This window comes from Pieris brassicae, chromosome 8 (genome assembly GCF_905147105.1).
Source record: "Pieris brassicae chromosome 8, ilPieBrab1.1, whole genome shotgun sequence".
NCBI classification, from domain to species: Eukaryota; Metazoa; Arthropoda; class Insecta; order Lepidoptera; family Pieridae; genus Pieris; species Pieris brassicae.
In genome coordinates this window covers 11,570,015-11,597,852 of record NC_059672.1, presented here as the reverse complement: position 1 = coordinate 11,597,852, position 27,838 = coordinate 11,570,015, and the positions used below count along the sequence as shown (strand labels likewise).

The window sequence follows — 27,838 nt, the reverse complement described above, 5'->3', positions numbered from 1 at the left end:
CCCGATAGGGCAACACCGGTGGTAAGAGGGCGCGCTCTGTCGCGCGGTGCTCGATATAAACGGCGCGCTTGTGTTAAACTTTTAGAACTTAATCAAATAAATAGCGAAAATTATACTAGTGTATTAAATTGTGCCTTTTAAAAAGCATAGAGTATAAATCAGCTGAATCCGGCCGTTTTTGAACTGGCAAACGTAGCGGTGTGTGCGTCAGTGGCGCGTCGGAGCGCGCACGTGCGCAGTCCCGCGGCGGCCGGCGAACAGCGCAGAGCGCCGCACGCGCCGGCATGTGACGCGACCGGGAGCATGCGGCTGCCGCTGCTGCCGCTGCTCGTGCTGCCGCTCGTGCTTGCGCGCCCGGCAGCAGGTGAGAAAATATTATATTACTTTCAAAATTTCGTTGTCAAGTATAAAGGGATAAAAGTGTTTTCTTACCTCAATATTTGTTGTTTGCCCTAACATGTCCAAGTAACAAAATATTAAAAACGTTTTACTGCGTAGAATTTTCAGCGATGTTTTTTCCTACATTGACTAGAGAAAAATCTAAATCGATTCCGCGCCCTTAGTAGCAATCTAGTCAAAAATATCTAACTGAATTTTTAAATATAGTTTAATATTTAATTAAGTTTTTTATCACACAACCTCGATAACAAAATACTATAGAATAGAAAAACTAATTACCAGTGTTTTAATGTATAATAAAGTTTTTTTAATGTATCTATAAAGACAATATATAACGCCTCTCCATTGAGCTAGCGAATTGTATTTTCTTCTAAATTTTATAGCCTATTGTGTATTACAAAATAAAGATTATATCATATTTATACTACACGCAATCGAATTGCGCAACGAATTTTTCTACCCAATATGTATATAATAGTTATTATAAATACAGGGTAAAAGCTACTTGCTTTGCCAAGAGAATATGTTGCCTGGCGTATATTTAAAATTATTATTCCGATACGGGCACATAGGGTCACAATCTTACAACTCTTTAATAAGATAAAAATTACAGACCAAAACATTAACCAAGCTGTTTTGGCAATTTAAAGCTTCGGTAAAATTTACACGAGACAGTTTGCTTTTACATTTTTAGGCATATTTAAACTATTAAATGAATAACCAAATAAACTTAAGATTTTTAAATATAATATTTAGCAAACCCTGCAGTGAATATTTGTAAATAGCAAGGAGTTTCCCAAACATTTTTGTAGTGAATTCGTTAAGTTCATTATAGATTAGTTGATTGTTTTTAATTTTTGAGACAATACAATATATGAAACTTTACGTTATTGTGTATAGAACGGTTTTATTCTTACGCTGTAACTACAGATTCAATCTAAGATAGATTGTTTCATATAAATTATTATATTAATAATTTTCCTTGATCTCATCGCTAAATAACAGTATTTTTACACAATAATCAACTATTATTGCGAGTTTAAATGTCTCAGAATAATTTCTTAATGACGTCCATGTTTTCAATATTAAATACATATAGGAAATAGTATTTAAATCAATATAATAATAAATAAAAAATATATAAAAACTAACTGTGAGTTTAGTTCTTATGCTAACGTTCGCGTTTCGTAGAGAACAATATCACAATCAAATACATATATCTATATCACTCAATTCTTTTCACTAACTAAATCTTAACCTAGCGAAGATTGTAACAACCAGCAGTATTGTATTTGTATTACTGCGGATTTCCTTTTTTAAAAGTAACCCTTGTGCGTACGAATAATATCGTAAGAAAACCTGCATTTTATTCCCGATCTACTTTCGGGAATAAAATAAAATATTTAAATTAAATATCCATAAAATATTTTAAGGAAAGCAGAAATATACAGAAATCGACGGTTATAAAATTAACTTAAATACGTGATCCTATTTAGACCAGGTAAAACGACAACTCAGCCCTAGAGTACAGGGCTGAGTTGTCGTTGTTGTCGCATGAAAGAGATTAAATAAATGATATTAAAAATTATCATAATATGGATAATCCGTTCTAATGACTACTAAATACATATTATAGAATGAAATTTACGTAAGAACAGCTCCCACGTAATTATAGTCGCTATTACAAGTCGTCCAAATACAATCGATATTTTAAATATTTTTTCCTTAAAAGCATGAATGTTTGAGTGAAATTAGTGGTAGTTAGCGCCTAAATGAGTGTATTAAAGTTAGGTAAATGGCTCGGCGGCGGCTGTCTGCAAAACATCCGTTAGAGTGGTCAAACCAACGCTTCCACTATTTCATTTTGATTGTCCAGTTCATAAGTACTCGTAAATCTATAGGAATACAATACAGCAAATACAGTTAGTCAAGCCACTGGTTTATAATAAAAAATATATTGGTGTTTGAACATATAACAGATTTGAAGGATTTAATAAATAAAAGATGTTTCAAAACGGGAAATTTTAAATATCTCCACCACCTGTAGTCATTTTTATTTTTTGAAATTACTAAAAATATGTATATATCGTAAAATAAAGATTATACAAGACTACAATGTATGAAATATAAAAATACGTGTTCACCGTAAAATAAAGACTATACAACATTGACTATGTAGAACATCTTAAATCTATTGTCAGGAGCTGTCAAATTAACTTTTCTGTATAAAGTTTGACATATTTGACAGCCATCATGTGATATTTGAAATACGAATCGGAAAATGGACCTAAATGTGAACTCGCGTAATCAATATTTCATAATAAAATATCATTATAATTATATATATAATTATGATATTTTATTATCATATAAAAACGCCAACAATTTTCTTGTAATTACTTTACTGCAGTAGCAAAAAACTAAACGGAAGCAAGTTATACATGAGGCATTTATTTATTGAATACGGGCGGTATTTAATATTCATTTTACATGCTTTTACGCTTGATATACCGATGGAGATATAGACATGAGGTTTGGGTCTCAGATTTATTTTGTATTGTTGTTCTATGGTGATTACTATTAGGTAGAATACTGACACGTTTTTCTTCAACGTGCGAGTGTTAAACTCGCACATAGGCAGAAAGTCCCGAGACCCGAGAATCGAACCTACGACTCCAGGGATTAGAGTCGCACGTTCACACTACTAGGCCAATACTCCTCAAATAAAAATAAATATATATTAAGGTTGATAATTGTTACATTACAACGTGTGGAATACACGCGCTAAAAAATATATCTCTCGAAAAAAAAAAATCTCAGGTCAGGAATTTCTTATTCAAACGATTTCCAATTCACGATAGTCGATTGACCATTTCGATGCAAAATAGTATTGTTATCAAGCATTTGCATGTGTAAATAAATATCGAAAAGCTGGGTCGTCCGGTTGCCCGGCGCCGAGACAATGTTTCAAGACGACGAGCGTGTCACCTGCGGGCTAGTGAGGTGCCGTAAATTGTCGATAACCTACATCCAAACGGCTTAATTTAAACTCGACGGAAGAAAACTTCAATATTCCGTGCAAAATAATTTTGTTGCAACGTCGGCACTTTGTTAAATGCCAATAATTAGAAATCGGTGTCGTTACCGAACCGCTCTGCAGTTTAGCTATTCACGTTAGTTAACCAGTTTATCACATCCTGTGCTCTAATGGTCCCAAGGTATGCCAACGCATCCTATGACAGTTGAATATACTTTGTGTATAGTACAGACATATGTTACAATACAAATTGTACGATATGTATACTACGTCGCTAACGGTTTATTGCTTTGGAATGAACGCGGCCGTCTGCATGCCAAACGGCGATTCCTGGTCTTTTGAATTATGCGCATGGGCACACTGCATCTGCATTCAATCACCTCCGAGATTTATGTGCAGACGCGTGCAAATAATTCCGTGAAATTTGTTTACATATTTTCAAAACAAGACGCCTGATGGGTTCAGTTGGCTCAGTTTCTGAAGTCTTGTAGTTTTTGAACGATAAACTTACCGTAATCTTGTATCACCATTATAACTTTCTCTCAAATTGTCATTTCTCTGGGATGGAGAGAGACAAATCTGTACCTTACTTTGCAGTATAATCAGCGTCGTTTAATTATGCAATTTAATGCACATTATCCCAATGATTTGAAGAGAGAGAGAGACCAGGCAGAAGATAATAAACGGCACAAATATAAGAATCTTTCCCTCAACTTCGATTTTGTTCCCCTTGGAGTAGAGACGCTTGAGCTCGGGTTCAAGTGTACAGGCGCTTATAAAAGATTTAAGTTGGCGCCTGGTAGATAGTACCAGTGACCCCGGAACAGCTGCTTTCCTCGCTCAAGGAATAAGTATCGTAATACAGCAAGGAAATGTTGCACAGCGTTAAAGGTACACTGCCACAGGGACCAAACTTTTGAAATTTGTTTTCAGTAATTTTATAATTATTTTTATTATTACTATGAAAATTATAAATACAAATTATATGTATGTAGCATGATTAAATGAGTATAGTTATGTATAAATAATTAAATGCCATATGATATGGCAGATAATGACATAATTGCGCTGTCAATATATGGCTACAATTAAATAATTATTTCTTTGTCGTTGCAACGATCAATTCGGCTATTACAATTACACCGTTAATTTTATCGTTTATACATTCTTTGACGTCACTAAACTGAATACTAAAATGTGCACTCCGTAACAAATACTTTTAAAAACCATCTATATACACCTATTACAGCACCTAAAATTCTTAAATGAATAAACTTCCGACTTTAAAACATCTCGATAACAGTTACAAAGCCAAGACGGCAAGCATACAAAACCATACAAAAATTATGCGGTACAAAATAAATGTTTATAATTGACTGAACGATATCTTAGTAGGCAAAGGTATCTTTCCTTTACAAAGTACGTAAGTGGTTAATTGGATGATACTCAGACTCCGATATCGCGAGATAAGATAGCCAAGTGAATTGATGTCAATGATCATACCACTCATGAGACTATGAAATTGTACAGTGACATAAGTTACTATTAAAATAATAAAAACCACTAGGCAGATTTCAGGACTTTGCCTAACACTCTTAATTTTCAAACAGTTGTACTCCTTTAGGCTATAGGAAGAACATAGACTCCTTACTCCATAGAGATTTTGGGAAAGTCGCAGTTTTGTAACATTCGGCACTCCTCAGCCACCACCAAGGGTACCGTATAGTTGTCGATTCCCAATTACAACCTGCAGGAGCATTTTATGAAGTAAAAAAGGTGTTTAATTAGCTGCTCCGCTGGCGCAAAGACCCAAAGTGAGCTTGGCCTCCGAGACTGGAGTGAGAAGATCTGGTAGTGTCGATCCGCAACTTAGCTGGCTGACGGACTACCCAGAGAGAATTAGAGAGGATGGGAGTGTAGAGAAAGCAGAGGAATATCATAAGGTTTTAAACACATTCTATTTAAACATATTTTACGTGATAAACAGTATGAATTCCATACGGTAAACAAAACTTCAACATTTCGCTTTTAATCAATTAGTCAAATAACAATGATTTGTTGCATACTCTCATTCATCAGATTTTTGGCACTCTGTCAGAAATTCCTATACATTTAGTATTTGAAATCAACACATAAGTTCCCATACACAAAACAATTTTGCTTTTTACTTAATTCTTAAAACGTTACGTAAACATTACGATCCGTTTTAAATGTGATGTTTAGCGTAAGAATTTTCATTCATTAATATATATCTCTGTCTCTCTCTACCGTGATTACCGTAATATAATATACCACGTAAAAATGTAGGGTTTCATAGATATTTGAGTATTTTGTATGCTTACTAAGTGACAGACGGAGACATACGCATGTCTCCATCTCACTTCTATTCACGTCAATCCCTTAATATAGCTTACCGATTAATGTATTATAAAAACATTTCATAAAAACAAAATTTTTAAATTCTTCGCATTTTTTTTATAGCCAAATAGGTTCTATAACTAATTGATAGAATTATCTATTGGTATAAGTTTTAACGTACAGAACTGAGAATACTCTGCACATCTACTAGCTAATTTCGCCATTTTATTACATAATAAAATTAAAAATCTTTCCTTACTAAATATATTATTATTTCGATATCATTTTAGGATAATTTATGTAAAATTTGTCGTCGTAAAATCAGTTTCAGCAATTAATTCAATATTATAATGAAACGGCTAGACAGGGTTTAACTGTATTATGCAAAACTCCTCCAGACACCTGCTTAAATACGTCCTTCAAAGAAAAAGTAGGTCGGCTGAAGGCTACCAGACAATCACAATTTTAAATAAGCCTCCCTTACTTTTGACCCAGACTTGGATTTGTCTGTGTCCCTTGTCTGACCCAAAAACCTATTTCAGACTACGACATCGTGGGGTTAGGGCAGGTATATTTACTAACCTACCTACTAACAAAAAAACCGTAAGAGTCTAAGCAGTCAACGCGTTCTAGATAAAATAAAAATTAGTGGCGTATCAACACTTCATAAAATGGCACACACAACGGATGGCATTTGTTTTCTTTTTGTTTTTCTTTTATTTATAAGTAGGTGAGCCAGGTTGTCTTTAATATTTGAGTCACTTTCCTAACGTTGTTTACATTACATAAAAGAGATATTAGTGCACTGTCAGGGTTTGAACACACGTCCACAGCGTTAAGAGACACGCGCTTATAAATGTAAAAATTTTATGACTCATTTAAGACCGTAAAGTTGAGACTGTTTTTTGCTGTGATGTAATTAAAAAGTTATTAGCGAATGTCTAATGTTTTATTGAATTAATTTATAACATTTGGGTTATAAAGTTTTACGTTCCCCTATATTAAATTACTTTGCACACCTTGGGTAGCACTTAATGACAGATTGAATACCGCTTCATGTTTAATATCATCATTAAAATTGAATTTTAGAAAGCAAATAAACATAATCTGGAGATCGGAAACATTCTGGGAGTTTACCAATGTATCTTTTTCTCTCTCTTTGGTGTGATGTCTCTTTCATATTTCACCGTCGTGGTCAGCAACAAAGCATCTGGAGTGGAGTATCTGTTTTCACCGGTTTCTGTCCAACGCCTCTCTTATGACAGTGTACAGTTTTGAATACGTAGTGAGAGATGATTCTTTCACTTGATCGGTCTATCTGGTTGGTCAACAGCCACGTGATCTTTTGCCTTATGTTACCAACCATGGCCAGTTTCTCCAAGTTTTCAATGCCTCTGCGCATTGTATGGCCGAAATAAGATAGGTATAAGGATTATTTATTTTGTATTTGTAAGATATTTTCAATTTTCAACAAAGATGTTGTCAAAATTACCTACACTTTGGTTGGCGAATATTTGTATGAGTAAACGAAAAATATTTTGATTTCACTGGAAACTGGATTTCAGTAGTTTGTTTTGGAAATGCATATATTTTGACGTGACCAGGCAGCGACATATTAATATTGGGACAGAATGAAAACAAACGGTGCGTATTATTTTGTCTATTTTCGGATCATTTATGTGGCCACAAATAACGGAGTAGTGGACAGAAATGCCATTACTTTTGCTCTATTTATATTGCATCAAACCAATACGTTTATACCTGAATATGTGATTTTTTATATATTTGTTTTATTCTTGGATGCTTGACAATCTTTTGGCGCTGAATTTTTTGTCTGTGGATTTATTTATGTAATCCAAAAGTCTAAAGTAATTTTAATTTACTACATTAGGATAATTTGTGTAAAGTTGAATGTTATCAATTGTCAATTTAAAATCAAAAATTTGACGTTGACATTAAAACTCAACTGACACTTAATCTATCAAAAGACAATACGTGATGTATACTTTTAACAATCGTAGTTATGATCATTCAAATATTAAATATGTATCTTATTCAAATAGATAGATAATTAAAATTCCAATCATTTTTTGTATGTAATTAAACAAAAAAAAACGTTCATAGTTCGTATATTAAAAGCGTCAATGCAAAAAAATTTAGGCATGTGTTTGAGATCCGCTTCGGAGCCGAAATTGGCGCCATATGACGGAACTATCTAAGAATTTTGTTTCGTAATACGTCTTTGAATATGACGTCAATATTTTTAGTAATCTACGAGTATAGCATATATTCGCAATGTTGGGTCTGCCAAATTATTGATACTTTATCTTTACAAATAAGGTTTATTTTTCCTATATAATAACAATAACAGTTTGATACGTCGAGTCAACGCCCGCGTGTCGCGACATCAAAATTATTATTCTGTTTCATTTACATTTTTACCGCTGATCACAAATACAACAGGTAATTTTAAACAAAAATAAATGCCCATTCAGGATGCATGCCCTGAATGTAAAAAAAATCACGTCTGGTGACCAGGCAGCGTATGCGTGGCTCAGTCAGGTTTTGAAATACCATACAACATATAGATTATATATCTACCGATAACTCTGTGACAATGTTGCATCAACCGCATCAGTATTATTAGTGGGTTGATCAGTTTTAAAATTGCGTTGTTAAATCTGCTACCTAATTCGCTACTTTGCTAGGCTATTGTTGTTAAGCAAAAAATTACTAGTTCTAAAATTGGAAGTATAACATTAAATTTTCCTTTTTAATTTGTTGTAACATTTATATTTACCATAATTGTCATGTATTTTATAATATATAGATTGTAACAAATACTGTAGTAAATACTTTGAATAAATGCTACTACTAATTATATATAACATAAATTTAATTACAAACCCCTTAACCATACGGTCACTATTAATAACAGATGAAAGCTAAAAGAATTTAGAGTGCTCTGAAAACAAATATACATATTTGTTAACGAGCGAAAGACGATTTCATGGGTGCTTGCAATAAAAAATAAAATTCTCGGTTCATGTTAAGCTAAAAGAAGTTAAAGCCGTTTGAATATTTTAAAATTAACGCGCTTAAGAGGAAAAATGGATTGTCTGACCATGTACGAGACGATATGAAAAATAGCGTCTGCCGAACGTCTAGCGGACTCGCGAGTCGTGACTCACTCAGGAATCCCATACGCATCTTGTGAACTTTGGAACGAGTATCCCAACCCATGCTGAATATGGACATATACATACATTGTTCCTGTATTGTAAACTGTTGCGCTTTTATGGCCAGTCTGAATCAAGATGAAGGTTTTTGACTGACAATTTGATGAGCTGTTGCGAAAGTTATTTTCTTTTGAAATGCTTATTTTTTGGACGGTTTCCGTTTAAGGAATATTCGCTTATTTATGGACCGAGTAAGGTAGCATTAAAAACATTATTTTAACAAACGGGCATGACGCCTAAGCGATGCCGCCCATAGACATTCACATTGCCAGAAGGCTCGCTAGTGCGTTACCGACCTTTTAAGAATTGAACGACTATAAGTCGAATTGGTTCGGAAATACATACACCGCTGAGCAGAGTTCCACATAGTAGTGTCGGCAAACGCTGCCTTTAAAAAAGGCTAAAAATTAAAAATCGTTTTAACTATGGTTTTCCCATACAAATGCTGGCATGATATTAAAAATAAATAATATCGTACTAAAAACCTTAGATTGCTAAAAATCTTAAATAACGTTGTCTGGCACGTTATTAACGAAACTGTGAGTAAAAACAATCAGTACATAGCGTAGCCCTCGTGAGCTCTTAAACTCTATAAATTATAAGTTTATTGACTTTGTTCGGTTCCCCTTTTACATTTCCTATTTCATTGTTTGACTAATCGAAAGCGTTTATTCTTTTGTTAGCGACTAGCGTTCCTATTTAAAATGTAAGCTGGAAAGTCTTGAGATATTACGACCTTTATTGGCGTACGGAAGTGTAATATATATCATGAAACTGCAGTTGTATATATTCTGTTAGATCTATGGTAATCCTTCTCTAACTTGATTCATGTAGTCTACGGGTTTAATTGTGATTATAAAAATATTTTGCTGTATTCTATGTAATCGTTTGTTCCTTGTATTGTCAAAGAAGCTTGTTGTGTAAAATCTATACGAGAACACGTTTTAAATAGTCTGAACTTTCAGCCGGGATTTGTTGGACCGGAATGGAGCGTGGCGGTAGGTGTACTTCTGTGGCGGCGCTCCGCGTGGGTAGGGCGGAATGCTGCGCGGGCGGGGCTAGAGCGCCGGCCGCGTGGAGTCCACGAGACCTAGACAGCGGCGAGATATTCTTCTACAAGGCGCTGTCTGGTGGCGTGCCCTGTACTGCTTGTGCTGGTAAGAACGTACTCATTAAAAAATTCAAGTTTTCCGTGTTTTATTGACGACAAAATATAGATGTGAATAGAAATTCTATAATTCTCTAAGCAAAATGTATATACATAGTTTTCCTGAAAAGCGTAAATTATTATTATTTTAATTGGAATTCATTTATTTTATCCATATAAAAACTTCTATCACGACTCGCGGCAGCTTATTCTGTTAGCTATTCCGGTAACATATTACAAATTTTGTGTCTGTTCTGAATTATTAAAAAAACAAGATGAGGGAACCGTGGACTGAGAACGGTAAACTTCACATTTAATATCAACAAAATAAATCAAAGTTAATTCATTTTATTTATTTTAATATACAATACATAACCTGTATTTTTATTAAATTAGAAAAAACAGTTTAATGAACCTTCAATTAAACATTTGCATACATTAACATTATATTGTATTTTCACTTTAATAAATACTTCCAGTATTTAATATGTTATGTGTACTCAATGACCATCTCTTCCAAACCCGTGCCCCCTACATTATAAAATAATACGTGTGTTTGTTATTTATTTTTTACTATTTTTGGATGATTCACGGCGTGCGCCAATTTTTCTATGAGAGCAATAAACCTTGGTGAAGGAGTATTTCCGATTATACAATCTTGCCTAGTTAGTAAATATTCCCCTTAAAAAACGGAAAAATGTTAATCGTGAAACATGAAAATTAACTAACTTTATCTTTAACTAATGAAAACGAAAAGTTGAAGAAATAATTTGCATTTATATTTATATTCCCGGCGCTTTGATTAAAGTTCGTGAGAATTTCATAAAACCTGACTAATGGAATTGTACTAATTGATTATTTATAAGTTATTGAATTTCCTTAGCGATTCAATGAGGCCATTTCGGTTCTGTTCACATAGTTTCACTGCGTTTAGACATTAAAAAAAAGTGGTAAAACAAAACGACAAATGTTCTTCAAAGAGGCTAATTGCAAAACGTCATATGCATACGATCCATTCTTCGTACCTTATATAATGTTCCGTGTCTTATTTATTTACCTTCAAATCATAAAATAACACCCGAAAATTGCAAGGCAAGGCCCATAAAAGGTATTTTTAGTCAACCTGTCATTGTTTCGCTCCATACATTTAAGACAATAATATTATAAAGTATAAAAAGTTTTTTTTTATCTCTGTTGTAATGTTTTAGTATCGATATTTAACTCTTAGTTTATAGATTTGTACTGTGCTGTAGCCCTTGAGGCATCAAGCGTAAACCGATTAGTGATTTTATGGTGTCTTCTGTACTTTTAGTTTTCATATATTAAGCAATACTAATTTACTATTTAACGCGACAGCGATGAAAAAATGTATTTTAAATACTACAACCACAACACAGACAAGCCAATAAAATCCCTTAGGACCGGATCTCAATAAGTCACACGTGTCCTGAAACTGTATTCAACTATACAAATCGCTTTTTCAACAATAGCTTATTAAGAACCGGTGATGGGGAAGCTCTATTCAAGTAATGAGAGGACTTGGAGAATAATCCGTAAACTGCTCCATTTTGCGGTCGTTCAGCTGTTCTATAGTAACTGTTTTAATCACTATTATAGTACGGGGAAATAGCGAGTCGCATAGATTATACGGAGATGATAGTGTTTTGTTTATTGAGATGTAAAAAGGTTCAGGATATGTTTGTTACTAAATATGAAATTACATTATTGATAACCGAAACCGTTGTTATCAAATCAAAAGAACTACGACTATACAATATTCAATTGTATTGAACGTAAATAAAACTTTGTTAATTATTAAAAAATATTTTAGAAATAAATACGATAGTTTTTGACAATGGTAATTTTATCTGAATCTAAAGTTCTATGAAATATAAATATATGTAAGTAGTGTAAATTGTTTTTTTTAAATGTAACATGAGGGAAACGGGCAGGAGGCCCATTTGATATTATTTTATTCATATAGGTAACCATGTACACTTATTGAAGTCAACAGAAAAGATGTTAAATTTATTCTAAATTTACATTTACTACCAGTTCACAAGTTCGCTCATTGCTAGAAGGCTCGTCAGCGCGTTGCCAGCCTTTAATCAAATAATAATCATTAGCGCTATAACTCCTTGGTCTTATTTATTTGTTTTTCTGTTTATTTCCTTTTATCTAGATAGATAGATACTTAGGAAATCCTTTTAAGTCTAAGAAGGATTTACTCCCAATTTTCCAATCACCTTACCTGTTCACTATTTAACTATATATGTTTTATTTTGTACAGAATCCTGCGCCGGTGTGGCATGTGGTGCGGGGAGACGGTGCGTGGTAAGAGGTGGCAGAGCTAGATGCGTGTGCGCAGCGACGTGCCGCCGTGCAGGTCCCGTTTGTGGAAGCGATGGAAAGACTTATCGATCTCTTTGCCGGCTCAGACGAAGAGCCTGTAGACGTCCAGCCAAGCATTTGACGTTGGATTACCCTGGACCCTGTCGAGGTAAGAACTTCGTATTGCCTACTCCATAAAAAATGATGATATTAACTTAGGTAAATTCTTTCTTCTCTCATAATCTACTTATTTTTTCTATATTTAGTTTTAAAAGACTTCATCTTTGTCTTTTAGTATTTGCTGTTTTTCACGCCATAACTACCTTCCTGACGTAGATCCTTGTAAGGGTTATTGTTATTCCTTTGCGATCTTATTGTAATTTTGTAACTGGAAATGACTGTATGATGTAAGAAAGGCGAGATTGTTTCCAAACCGTATGGCTTAGTTGACATAGTTTTAAGAAGATTTTGAAATGTATAATGATTTATGTATTATATAGCATATGATAAAATAATGTTAGGTTTTAAAGATAAATTAACAAACCGAGGTTCAAATCCCGGCTGTGCGCCTCTGATGTATTTTATTATTTTTCAACATTTTATTTCTATACAAAAATAGAATTCATTTAATTATTTACATACTACACAAGGGTTATACGACCTCCATTATCAGCTATAATCAGAGCTTATGCCGAATTCCTTTTACCTGCTATCTTAATGTCCAATAAATTAAACTGAACGCAATAAACGTGATAGTCGTAACCGATGTTAATTCATTTCTTCGTTTATAAATCATAATCGCACGTAGAAACAAGTACCGCGAGACGTATTAATTATTTGAATTATTCATAGTCTAACCGTTCTCATAGCAACAACATCTATCATTCTCAACGTTCCGTTTCACGTGAACCATTTTGAGTTCCTGCTGCATACCGACGTGGTAGATTGTAATCACTTTGGATTTCACTGATCATTGATATCGATGTTATTTGTTAATTCGCAGTGTTTCTCTACCGTTAAAAGTTAGCTCTCAAGTTCATGTATTCCAAACACGCCGATGGACTTTTCTATGCCATGTGTTCTATGCCAATTAAGACTTGCTAGTACGGTGAAGACAAAACATCTTGAGGGAACTGTCAAACAAATCAAACCTTTGATCATCAGTGTGCATCAGGCATAGAAGGCTGGATACTTGGCTATTGGAAAAATTAGCGGCACGTATACATAAATCTGAGATCGTGACGGATATAAAGCCACTGGATTTTATTTGCTGAAGTGTTTATTAAACTTTGCTTTACCTATCGTTAAGTGCTTACATATGCGATAGCGCGAAATTTCATAAAGCATAGACCGTCTTATATTCTGCGAACACGCGGTCTCATTAACTGCGTTTCCGCGAAAATGCATTATTCTCCCGTACACCTTGATGCAAAGTGCATAGCTGTTAATGACCGCATATCCAACTAAAAGATCGTTGATCGAGTCCTTTTATTCCGAAATATCAAGATGACAGCCGCTGTCAAAGAAACCCGAGTTTCGTTCCCGCGAGTCATCGCTACAAAACTTAGCAATCATCACCACAATAGCGCCATTTACTTAATGCGATCTCGTTGCGGTCTCCCACATCTTGAATCTAGATATTTCAATATGTTTTTTGCATTAAATTATAGGGCAGTATCCTCGTGTCTATAAAAGTTTTCTATAAGATGTTTTTAATGGTAGCTATTAATCAGACATCGAGTTGAGGCTATCAATGGAGCATAGTAATTATGGTCTGTCTTCTAGGGAGGGAAGAGCGGGTTTTGTTTTATTCACTCCGAGCTCAGTACATTAATCCCTGTCCGATGGTGACCGGACACTCCCATACTATCGTTCGTGCTTATATCTCCATTGACTATTGACATAGAACCATAGTGAATTCTTCACGAATGCAACGGTGTAAACAGTACTTATAGACCTCGATATTCAGTAGTGGGCGAATTATATAAATATACTATTAAACACCAACATTTGTAGTTGGAACTGTAATTTGTGAAATGTATAATGATTTGTACGCATGTATAGGAAATATATGCGTACTTTAACGAGATACGTTAAACGTGAATTTATGTACATAACGCGTCACATGGTGTCGGTCTATAGGGAAAAGACTATGTAATTTTATTTTATTGTAAGATTTATGTTCACTATAATTGTCATGTATTTTAGAAGGTAACATATATATTGTAGAAAATGCATTATATATGTGTGGTGTAGATATATAAATGCGAAAAGAAAAGTTTGTGTTTTACAGATTTTTCTCATCAAATATGTGTCTCTTTCTAAAGCATTTGTAATATGCATATAGTTAAAATTGACCTCCATGTTTTCATGTCTTGCAACTTATTTTTTTACCGATGGGTGTGTCTTCAGGTCATCTAGATAATGTAAAATGTACTTAAATACAGTTGGAATACGATACAAATGCTATTACAAAGGCAGAGTCATTCATTGGAACAACGCTGAATTTATTTTGTTTTTGTGCAATTGAAGTAATGTAATAATAACTCAGATATACATTTGATTTAGTTTTAAACTTAAAATAATAATAAATACCTTTTGACTATTGGTACAGTAATTCCCCCTATAACACGGTAGATTGGTTCCGCGTTAAAGGAAACGTTTTGTAGGAGTCTTTTCCCTATAGACCGACCCCATGTGACGCGTTATGTACATAAATTCACGTTTAACGTATCTCGTTAAAGTTCGCATATATTTCCTATATATGCGTACAAATCATTATACATTTCACAATACAGAAATGTAACGTGTGAAATCCCCGCGTTATATGGGAGAATACTTGTATTATACAACTGAAATAGCGTAAGACCAAAATGCGTTATAAGAGTACCGTGTTATAAAGAGGATTACTTAGTTATTATAAAAAATAGATATTTCAGTAAATATTTATTATAGTGGAACAGAATATATGTTTTGCTTGGAGCTATCTCTCGTCTATCTCTAAAGATATAACAGGATTTTAGTTTAAAGTATTATGCGATGTATGTCTTACGACGAATTTTATATATTTATAATATCTTACTATATATTATTTATAAGTTCATAGTTAACCGAAGCTTAACACATTTAAGGTACGCAAAAAGTTTCTTCTTGCGTATACATAAAGGTATAACAAAATTAATTTCTTTATCAAGTGGAATACTGATACAATCAATAAATTTAAGTTTTTGTTATTCAAACAACGAATCGGCAATATCACACCGTAAACATCTGTAGACAGGCAATATTAGGGCCTTCTAACACATGTATAAGCTAGGTAAAACTACACAACGGATAATCGAGAAAATAATATACTTTGATATGCAACTGAAATCTTTCTGATATAGCAGATATATTTACATATAACGGCGAATTTATTACATAATATACATAGGTAGAGAGATACACAATAATATTTTAATCTAAACTTCCTATTAGAGTAAATTTTTTAATCTAAAGTTTTTTTCCTTCAAGAAAAGAGCGTAGTAATTCTTAAAAGGAGGCACTCGCGAGACCTCTGGCATTAGGAATGTATATGAGTGGCGGCGGTATCATTTAACATCAGATGAGGCTCGTGTCCTTATGCCAGTGACTTTGAAAATATGACAGCGCCTAACGAAAGGAAACATAACATCTGGGCTGCAAAAACTTGCCTATTTGGCCTGTCTTGACTGTGTTAGTGAAAAGTCGAGCTTTAAAAACGTATTGGACTAACCATACGGGAGTCAGATTTCGCGCTGGACACCCATAATATCTTAGTATATAACCCATAAAGTCTAGGTTTATCAGGAAATATTGTTCAACCAACAACGATTATAGAAAATATTACAAAAAAATCTGTGGCGCTATTATACCTTTTTAGTTCTGGGCCTCAGATTTCTGTTTCTATTTCTTGATCATTTGTAAATCTTAAAAGGCCGGCAACGCACTCGCAAGCCCTCTGGCATTGAGAGTGTCCATGGGCGACGGGTTGACTTAACATCAGGTGAGCGTCTTGCCCCCTGTTCTATACAAAAAAAGTAACGTGATCAGTCTGTGCTTGACACACGCGTTCGACATTTTGGGTCTAAGGCAAGCCGGTTTCCTCTCGAACGGTGAAGGAAAATCTTTACGAAGATACGATTACGAGAAGATAATCCTTTAATATATATTATGTTCTTTTTTATGTAATAGGAGGCAAACGGGCAGGAGGCTCACCTGATCCTAAGTGATACCGCCGCCCATGGATACTCACATTGCCAGAAGGCTCGCAAGTGCGTTGCCGGTCTTTCAAGAAATGGTACGCTCTTTTCTTGAAGGACCCTAAGTCGCATTGGTACGGAAATACTTCAGTGGGCAGCTGGTTCCACATAGTGGTGGTGCGTGGCAAAAACTGCCTTTATATGTAACCTTATAGTTTTATGTTATTGAATTCACATGAACCCTGTCTGCGGTGACGCTTATGCCACTGCAACAATGTTGCCACACGTATCTGTTACTGGTTTGCACACGTTTTTCTGTGCAAGATGCAGGTGTTAATAATTTTAAACGACAGAATAAATTTCAATTTTCCTAAAACTGTCACTTTGCGTTGAGAAGTTGGTCAGCGGAACAGACAATTTAACATGCAAGTTCCATGTATGCATGTATGCAGTTTCCATGCATGCAAAGGAAAACTAAGTTTGAGAGTAGATTATAGTCGAGAAGCTTCTTTTTAATTTCAGAGTTCAGACCTGTTTCAAATCAACGGTTTAAGATATTTTTATGAACATTAGAACATTGATTGACATTAGAGTATTGACATGATACAGTATACTAATACAATAATTCATTACGCTTATTAATTCATTGTATATTACAATAGCAATAAAAGTACAATAACAAGAAATAGAAGATTTTGTACCTACAGCAGGTACAAATAATATTTCTATAAACTTTTTTCAAAGCTTATTTATAGAATCGTTACTTGAGTCACCATCTTATAATTATACAGTATTCACAATATTGTTAACCTACAGTAATAATAATAATATAAAAAAAGATAAATTTTAAAATAAAACAAATTTAAAAACTGGCAGTGCACTTTGACGCTGGCAGCATTTCCTCGCTGTATTGCGATAGTTATTCTTTGAGCGAGAAAAGCCCCAGCTCTAGAGTCACTGGTACTGTCTACTAGAAGTCAACTTAAATCTATATTAGCGCCTGTGCACTTGAACCCCATGTACCAAGAGTCGCTACTCCAAAGGGAACAAAACCAAAGACTCTTATATTTGAGCAGTTTATTATTTTCCGCCTGCTCTGGGGCCACTCCAGCTTTTGTGCTTATCCGGGGCTAACGTGTCCACACAAGTAGCATTCCATACCAAAGCCCGGCACATCCTCCAAGGGATCAAAGACATCCCACCCGGCCGCTTGCCATCGTCTCTAGCGAAATGTAAACAAATAGTTTATATCAGTGTCGCTAAGGAACGTGCATTTACTATGTGAAATGCCGAATATTATACCATTCATAATATCTAAAATTTTCTAATCGCTTGGCTAGTTCAAATTTTTAGGAATACTTTACTTAGAAATACATATATCGACATCATCATAAATACGCAGAGTTCACATTATATCACACGATAATGTGTGTTTATGTATTTCGTATTTTATTGTATTTTTCGACATTATCGTAATGGTTTAGTATTGTAAGGATAGTTTATGAATGTTTTAGGAATCTATACTAATACTATAAAGAGGAAACATTTATGTTTTTATATCTAATGTTTGTAATGTTTTCACACAAAAAGTACTGGACCGAATTTTTCTTTCTTTAGCGAAAATTCTTTCACCATTAAAAAGCTGAATTTTCACTGACTGGGCTATATATCATTTTTAAAAGAAATAGGGGTACCTAACAAAAATGCCATAATATAACCCAAAGTGTGAAAAAATTATTCATAAAAAATCTGTCATCGCGTGCGCTATGGAAAAAGTTAATAATAAAACAAAAAAATGGTGTACAGTATTATAGAACGTATCAATATCTACAAAGAGTATGTTTTACCAATTGTGTGTTGGCCTAAGCCTAGTCGTAATTCCAGAACACAAATTATTTTGCTGCCACAAAACAAAAACAAAACTGTGTATAGGGAAGTTCTAAGAGACTAAAATTCTACAAATAAATATTGTCTTTAATATTATACAAGAAAGTTTAGCATTTTTCATTTTTTAACAATTTATTGAATATAAAATTCAAGCTAAAACTTCCTGGACTGATTAAAAAATAATTTCATCGTTGTAAAGTAAAATCTGTATATTGATTAGATTATCAATGTGTAAGGAAGTAATTAAAAAGTAAGTAAAATAAATATTTTATGATATCAAAAATATATAGTTTAGTAGACTTTCCAGTACCACAAGATCGGTATGTACGCGAATGAAACCGGGAATTGCTAGTAAATAAATAAAATAAATAAATGTTTCGTTTCTCAGGATTAAATATTATACGTCGGAAAAACAACTTCTTTTGCAATACACATGAAAAATGCAAAATAGCAGTGGCAATTACTGCCGGAAACCTCATTGAAAACATATGATTTTAGCTTTAGTACCTGTAGTGGTTATTCTGTAGTTCGGATGACATCCCAGAGGCAATTATGGAAACCGGCCCGCAACCAGTAGTCTCCCGTCACTTATGTGAATGGCTTGCGCAAAAATATTTTGCTTTTGCCGTTTGATTCTTTATTTGAAACTCCATGTGCCCTGCAGTTTCACGCTCCATACTCACGATAAATATATAGACAATCAAGACGAAATTAATTTTGAAATTGGAAGCAATAGTTTTATATACACAGTAACGAAACAGACACAGGGAACACATGACATACAAAAACACAGAACATGCAGGTGCATCAATGACAAGTGTGCACAACATTTGAAGGGAAATATTATAATGATGGAAAAACAAATGTTATACAATAAAAATTAACGATAAAAAATAGTTCTTGAGATAAGCGCGTTATAGTTTTAACCGGACAAAAAAGTCAATTTCATAATATATGTATAGATTGGTAGGTTTTTTAACTTATGGAAGACTGACAGCGATGATTCTTAAAGCCTCCAAATAATGTTCTTGTTTTAAAATTCTTTAAAATTGACGTGTTTGTTATCGATTTTTGTAATATATATAGAGCAGTAATTAATCGAACACAACATAAGACAAGGTACTTCATTGATCCTAATTATACTCGGAAGAGGAACATACAAATGAAACGTTTAGGAGGCCTTTACCGAAAAGAGGTCCATACTGCAGAACATGAAGTACTAGAAATAACAATAATTAAACACCCATTTGATTTGTAGTTTTATAGTATGTTAGTAAAGTGTAGTTTTTATTATTATAATTGATTGAACACATAACGTAAGGGCACGGTATATATGTTATTAATCCTATTTATACTCGGAGGTGGCATCTCTACAGCAATGTTAAAATTCTCTCTCCGCGACTCTATGGCTAAAACACTGCGAAAAGCTTAGTTCAATCCCTAAAAATTGGTTTACGATTTACAAAACCCTACATCTATTGAGGTATAAATTTATACCTATTAATAAAGTTAAAGTAGTTAAAATAAAATCAGTGGCGCTACAACCTCTTTAGTTCTGGGCCTCAGATTTCTGAATCTATTTCATGATCATTTTTCAATATAATGGGCATGTATATGATCAGCCTCCAGTGCCTGACACACGCCGTCGACTTTTAGATTCTGAGACATGTCCTCACGTTTTTACTAAACGCGCATTAAATGCGCACATAGAAGGAAAGTCCATTGGTTGAACCCACGACTTCAGAGATGAGAGTTCACATTGGAACCGCTAGGCCATCTCTGCTCTAAATTTAATTTGTTCACACAAGAAAAACTGTGTTTTTGGACACAATTGTGTGTGTGTCCAAAAACACAATTGTACAAACCTATGAAAGAATATTATTGGGAACAAATGATTCAGTATTTGTATTTGTAATTTATATTTACAGTTTGCGTGGGAGACGTGTTAGACGTGGCGTTTTGACAAATATTCGTACGGTAAACCATTTCGAAACCAATGCTTAGAACAAATGTGTAATTGTGTAATTCTAGGAAATGCAACTTCGCAATTCGTGTAAGTTAATGACTCTGTTACGAATGTTCAGTGGTTTAAATGTGGCCTTTATTGGTTGAAATTTATGTTCGCGTATCATGTTTCGATTCGTTATTGCTATAGTCGTTATGCCTGCTAACTTAACATGCTTATTATGTTACTTGATTAAAGAAATTACTAATTTTATACCAAAATTTATGTCCAATGTTTAGTTCAACACCTGAATTTTGCCTATACTACACAGAATTTTAGGTTCACAAACATTTTATCAACTTAAACCGACATCATATATGATTATATATGATGTCGGTTTAAGTTGCCTTGTTGAAAAGGAACACACTTATTTTTAGTTACACGAAAATACATAAATTTATCTCATAGAATTTATTAAATCATATCGCAAACGCGATTTCACAAAACAAAGTTTTCCGCACTTATTCCATATTTCAATCTAACAATATATAATTGTCACAACGTCGGTTTCGGAGCAGGGCCAAAACCGGTGTTCTGGTTTCAGAATAATTTATAATATTTCAGTCAGAGATAACGTCAACTTAATGGTTCTTCTTAGGCATGCGTGGATAAGAATCTTGGTTCAAACTTCAAAGATTACGCATGAATAATGATAAGTTTTAAAATTGTATGCAAATTGTTTGTTTCGCATATTTCGTCGGTCGCGGTTTACTTGGCGACTTTTTTTTAACAAAATAAGCTAGCAAAACAATAAACACACATAACGCCACAACATTAATCAGTAATAGATTAAAATATTTACAAAATGACAATTTCTTACAGTAAAGGAACAGGAACATGATGCAGACCATTTGTCAGTTCACTAAACGGTTCACTAAACACGTCTCTTAACGTATGCAGTTCATTAATTATTTCCATTGGTTGTGTCATGCGTGCCCTCTTCGAGAGGTTAGTTTTCGCTGTCGATGTCGCCTCCTAGCGGAATTATAAGGCAACCTAAGACCTAGGCACTGGGCCACTGCCGGATTGCCATTCCACGTAACATCTAGCACGTTCCTATCATCCCAGCATAAGGGCATCTTTTCTAAATAAAGTTGGATACGTGAGCTAGTAAAATGTTTCTTTGGGCATGTTTCCGCACATAAACATTAATATATAATGGTGATTTGTTAAGTTTGTATTCACATTAATATCGCAAAAAAATAATTTAGAGTTATAAGCTAAGCTTTAATGCAAAACAGTTGCATCGGTAACCGTCTATTGGCAACAGTAGGCCATTCGAGATAATAATAGCATATTTCCCAAAATATTCGAATGCGCAAACAGTATTTCAGGAATTTCTGAGGTTAGCTCGTAAAATTCAAAAGTGTTTGTCTTGTGTAACAATACAGAATTTATATACCACATGAATCACTTTATAGATCGTGTCAGTGAACTGCAATTAGATTGAAATATTTTTATGTTCTGCACCCGAATGTTGGGCGTAATATTCAAAACGACTTTGTTTACGAGTTTCTTTATAAATAACATTGAATGAATAAGATCGTGTTACGTTTAAAGATTATGAGCTAATTGTATACTGCTGAGCTGCTTTGGCAAGAGCAGCAGGACCTAGTGGCGTCAGCGTGTGGCTACCATCCCTGAGGTATTAGGATCTATCCCCGGCTGTGCACCAAAAAACCAACCCACCAACGCAAAAATTCGGCGGCGTGTATCAGGAGGCTGATCTTGTCTAGTAGTCAAACAATCATGAAACAGATACAGAGATCTGACGCCCAGACCTAAAATGGTTGTAGCGCCACTAATTTACTATGTTTTTAAATGCTTTGGCAGCACCTACTCAATGCATGGATTAGTGGTCATTGGTTAAATGCATTCTTAAGTTATTTATAATTCTACAGTGATAACTGCTTCTTAATAATGTCACCAAGATGTCCGATGACGTTACCTTAAATTGAGGTGGGTGGGCAATATAGCCCGCGTAGACCTGAGCCGATGAACCTGAAGGCCTGAAGCTGAAGAATAACGACCACGGCAGAACAAAAGACCGTCTGTCCCTCCGACGACATCACAAAGCAGGCAACAAATTGATGCAAAACGCGTCATGCCTGTAGGAGAAGAGAGACGTCCAAAGATAGACCCAAAGGAATGGCTGATAGTGATGATATAAAAATATTATGTCCGCAAGTTCCGTATTCAGTGGCAACGCAATACGAAAAAATAATAACGTGAAAGTGTTTATCAGTCGATATTTTATCAAGGACTAAATTCCTATTTCACTCAAGTGTTATATTGCAACCGATTAACACAGTAATCTATGCTCAAGAGTCTTGATCGCTGTCTAGACCACACGAACTATCGTCTATAAACCGCAATGCGATACAATCAACTGGAAAGGTGTCAGATATTTACAGAACTCGCCCGTTTGTCCGATTTCTACTCCGTTATTATGTTACATTACGCGTTTTCCCTCCTGATTTTTATCAGGAATGAAATATTTGTTTGCGTAACCTGAGGGATAGTTCACTCCATTCTGGAAATCTATTTGTTCTGCAATTATAAATGTATTTTAGTTGTAAGATTCATCGATACTGAATACACCATATGAATGTACACAATTTGACAGAGTCAATTACTTTTATTAAAACACTGATTTGTTTTCTTATTAACAAACCTTTTAAGTACTATTATTTTTTATTGGGCATGTCTTAGTTTAAAGGCCGGCTCCGGCCGGCCGGATATAAAAATATGAATTGTTGTATAATCTGTTTCATGGTATCAGTTTAAAAATGACTTTACAGTGGGAAGCTGTGAAGGAGTACGCTGTGGCGGCGACAAACGTTGCGTGCTGGACGCCGAGTTGGGTCCTCATTGCGTGCGATGCGGCGCGTGCAGTGTCGCTGGCACGCCAGTTTGTGCCGTCGATGGCCGTACATATGCTGGAGCCTGCGCTTTGAGAAAGGCTGCCTGCGAGCGTGGAAAGGCACTACCTCTTGCTTATAAAGGCGCTTGTATAGGTGATTATTAAACATTTTAGGTAAATTTTGTATTCTTCGGTGGCGGATTTTCATAAAATTTTAACATGAACTTGTGAAAAGTATATCAATAATCAATATCAAACATTTTAAAATCGTAATTTTGGACTCTTGAATCAATATTGTATTTCTAATGTTCAATAGTGAACTATATTTGTATAATTTGTTCGAGATCTCCTTAAATTTTGTCATTTTATTAACTTGGACAGTAATTATGTAGCTTTAAAGGCTAAAAAGGATTCCTCGACAAACATATCGAACACAAAATGAATTATTCACTGAGTAATTTCAGACATTTAAAATAGATATAGACAATTAACGGTTATATGTGTGTTTGTATCTTGCAGCAAACGCTACATGTGCGTCCATATATTGTGGTGCGGGACAAAGATGCGTACGTGGAGGTGCGAGTGAAGCTCGTTGTGTCTCTTGCGGCGCGTGCGGCGGCGGCGCGAGACGAACACTCTGCGGTACTGACGCTAGGACTTATGGTTCGTGGTGTCGTTTACAACGTGCCGCCTGTCATGCTGGGACCGTTGTTGATCCCCTGCATCCTGGGCCTTGTAAAGGTATTTTACTAGACATTAAAGTAAAAATGTGCCGATTTTCACAGCTCCATTGTAGGTGGTAATTTAATTGTGGATAATATACGTATATTAAAAAAAATATGTATGCAAGGACTCTCTCTCTGCGCACTAAGCAATATATTTCAGGAAATTATATTAAGAATTATTACTGCATTAATATATAAAACATATTTTATATTAACATAGTATTAGATATTATACTTGTCTATTCGTAATTGTATTAAAAGTTCTATGTGCAAAATATATTATTTTTGTAATGGGATATTGGAAACTAGTGTACAAGTAGGATGATGAACAGTTCCTCCAACTTAAAAGGGGATCCATGACCAGGCTTTCCAAACAAGTAAATATAATGTGGTCGTGAAGTCTTATATATATCCTTAGGCGGAATTACTTCGATAGGGCATTTCAGGGTATGACGATATCGCAGTGAAGCGGGTTACTCATATTAGCGGCAACTCATACATTGCATACACATTTTAACTGTTCTTACACTGCAATACTTAATCAAAAGTAGTGTATCGCAATGTGGGTCCCACTTCCCACAGGGGGCAATTTGAATCGAAAATTTCTTATGTTATATATTTGAAAAATTACTTACGTGTCCTACAAACCTATCATTTACCAAGAGAGTGAACAAATTTCTTAATGTTCCGTACAATCTTTGATATTGAAAATTGTGTATTTTACATAGGGGGGAATAAGAATTTTAGAAAGGCTAAGGTTGTTAAATTTGAGAATGCCTCAAAAAAGGTTGGCAAACACGGGCCTAGAGAGTATTTTATTTAGTATAATAGTTTATTTCTCCGTCAAATAATAATAACATATTATTCATAATTATTCTTATATTTCCCTGTCAATGTTTCAGGTAGCAAAAATATCACGGACAATGTTGTGACTCATGGGAAACGCAAAAAAGATGATACAAGAGTTCTATAAGTGCTCGTGTTGTTGTCCGGTTGAAATCTACAGCATTCAAGGCTTCGAATGTTCTTCAAGTTCAACACAACATATTTGGTCAGTTCTTTAGTTTTAATTTGAAACTTTATTGGTACTTATGTCGTCTCTCTAAACGAATTTTTAAAAATCTAGCCATAAACAATCGTCTTGATATTCTGTAGTCGTTGCAATTGAATTGTATCTGTTTAGGAAGTTTTAGGGCACCGGCGACGCACTGACAACTGACTTTGACAATTGTCGACTCACATAACTTTTTATTCCTATTTTTAATCTTCCGTAAATATCGGCCAGGTACAGCGTTGTAAAGCGTAATTTAGACTTAGTAAAAATTTAAAACACTGTAGATAACTTAACATTTTAAAATTTTGAGCACCAAATCGTACTTAATATTTAGTCAAAATATTACTTTAGGCGTGTAGTTAGCACAATATGGTACTTCTATGATAGGTATTTCGTATTCTAGAAAATTATATTTCTGTCCTGGTGACGTCACGGGAACCAACCTTAAAGGATGATCTTCATCGAACTGACATTTTAATATACCTAACATTTAGTTAGAGTTAACTTTACTTAACGCTTATGCAATATTTATTATTAAGTTATGAATTATAATGATCTAGTGCAATAATGTTATTGAAATTTGTGTGAAATTTACGTTGTGTTTTGTATTATAAAATTGTAACGCGATCATTGGAAATTCTAAAATATTATTATAGAATACTTTCAGTATTATGTGTACGTAAGATTTAGAACGATAATTTCGAAAATGTTAATTTTAGTATAGCGTTACGTTTATTTATTTCCAAATGTTTCAGGGATAATGTATGAATGTTTTGCGAATTAATTTTATTAAGACTCTGATGTCCCGCTTAGCTGTAAGTGGTGGAGTTATATTTAAGTAATTTACTCCCCAATACTCTATTTTGAATCTACTTGAAACGTTTCTTCTAAATGTAATGTATCCAAAGATGTTATAAATTCATTCAAAAGTATTTGGTCTCATAATAGTTGCATTGTATGAATTCATATATATTTTCATAATAGTCTTTACGCAAGTATTTTTTATAAATTTACCGGATTGAAATGCGTCTATTCATCAGAAATTCAAGGTCGATTTTAAATGTGAACCTGTCATGTATCTTGCGTAATGATTAACCTATTTTAATCCGGTAGAAGTGTGTTTTTAACTGTCTTTTTAATATATAAACTTATAATTTACTTTCCTAGTAGGCGTTAATGTTATATATTGTAAATTATTTATCAAAATTTACGTAGTTTAGCTGTCCACTTTAGTCTAACTAAATCAAAACACAGTAGAAACCGGATAGTACTGGCGTATCTTGTCTTCTCATTTGTCCAACCTTATATACCGAATCGATATCTTGTCGGATCTTTACGATGTTTTCATGAAATGATAATGTGCCTACGTCAAGAACTGTGCTCTAGCTTCTAACGGTCAATAATGTAACTTTGCCACGCGTTTAGCTATTTATATAGTTAAATGTTGATTATGGCTTCACCTCCAACGGCAAACCAATTTATTAAATTTTTAATTTTGTGATCCAGAAGTTACTTTCTATAGTTCAACAATATAGCGGCATTACCATCCGTTTTCAACTGACTCTTCTAATTGTTTATAGTGCGACATATTGTGTAAAAGTGCGTGTTAGGTCTTTATCTTAAATTGGATCTCCAGCAGGTCCTCTATCGTTTTGAATAGTTATAATGCTCACTTGGTGTTAATTCTATGCGGTCAAACGATATCTTAAAAAAAAATTCTCAATTATTATACAGCTACAAAGCAGCATTACAAATGTTATAATTCGTTCACAATGAATTTCATTCTATTAAGAGTTCAAAGTAGAGCCTAGTAAAACCGTATGTCAAATCAAAGTGTCAAGTGTCAACCTTCAAATGACAAAATCGAAATCTTTACACGTGCCTTCAGAATTAGCACCATTTGCGCATATGAAAATGCAAGTTTATACACATTTGGATGTAAGCGTACTCAAATTGTTATATTGTTTCAGTTAAGTTGACATCTAAAATTGTTAACGCACTAAAATGATAATATATTTTCCTTGTTTCTTTATAAATATTTTACACGGACTTCTGGTTTTATTTCATCCCCTTTAAAAAAATATGTTTGTTTCTGACAATCGCTAAATAAAGCGCATTTATGTTTTCATCATCTTCAGGGGATCATCAATGTCATGATCCTGACCGTAGGGTCTGGAGGACTTGCTGTATCACAATACTTTAAATTTATATTCGTACAACTTTTGTAAGGTAAGTATAAAATGGTCTCGATCGGTCATCTTAATAACACATTTAAAAAAAAATTTAAGTGATCTTGACATTGTTGCTATTAATATAATTTTATTTTATGTCATTTTAATTTACTTTGCGTTAAATCCGAAAGAACTAAATCCGCAATTACCACACAAGCCGTTTTAAAATTATGACTTTTACTGACAATAAAATCGTGTGGCGATAGAACTTGTAGCTCTCTTAGATCTGTTTCTTCTGATAGCACATTCTTTTAAAGAGCGTTCTCTTCGATAAACAAACTAGGTACCCATGGTCTGTCTTTTGTACCTGTCCCGCAGGCTCGTTTGTCCTCATATCATATA

The 27,838-nt window shown here is 34.2% G+C and overlaps 1 protein-coding gene across 1 annotated transcript; it reads left to right on the top strand.

The window, feature by feature from the left end:
• Positions 1 to 27,314, top strand: LOC123713400 (follistatin). The gene is made up of 6 exons (XM_045667030.1): positions 1 to 364; positions 9,999 to 10,190; positions 12,471 to 12,680; positions 23,425 to 23,640; positions 24,006 to 24,227; positions 25,114 to 27,314. The coding sequence occupies exons 1-6, from the start codon at positions 304 to 306 to the stop codon at positions 25,182 to 25,184; spliced, it is 972 nt and encodes a 323-aa protein (XP_045522986.1). The 5' UTR covers positions 1 to 303; the 3' UTR covers positions 25,185 to 27,314.
• Positions 27,315 to 27,838: the final 524 nt, after the last annotated feature.

What these genes read in the sequence shown, in the direction of transcription:
- LOC123713400 (XM_045667030.1), top strand. Translation starts at nt 304, where the DNA reads ATGCGGCTGCCGCTGCTGCCGCTGCTCGTGCTGCCGCTCGTGCTTGCG. An exon ending in GCTTGCGCGCCCGGCAGCAG is followed by an intron (nt 365 to 9,998) that starts GTGAGAAAATAT and finishes CTGAACTTTCAG; the next exon opens with CCGGGATTTGTTGGACCGGA. An exon ending in TTACCCTGGACCCTGTCGAG is followed by an intron (nt 12,681 to 23,424) that starts GTAAGAACTTCG and finishes ATGACTTTACAG; the next exon opens with TGGGAAGCTGTGAAGGAGTA.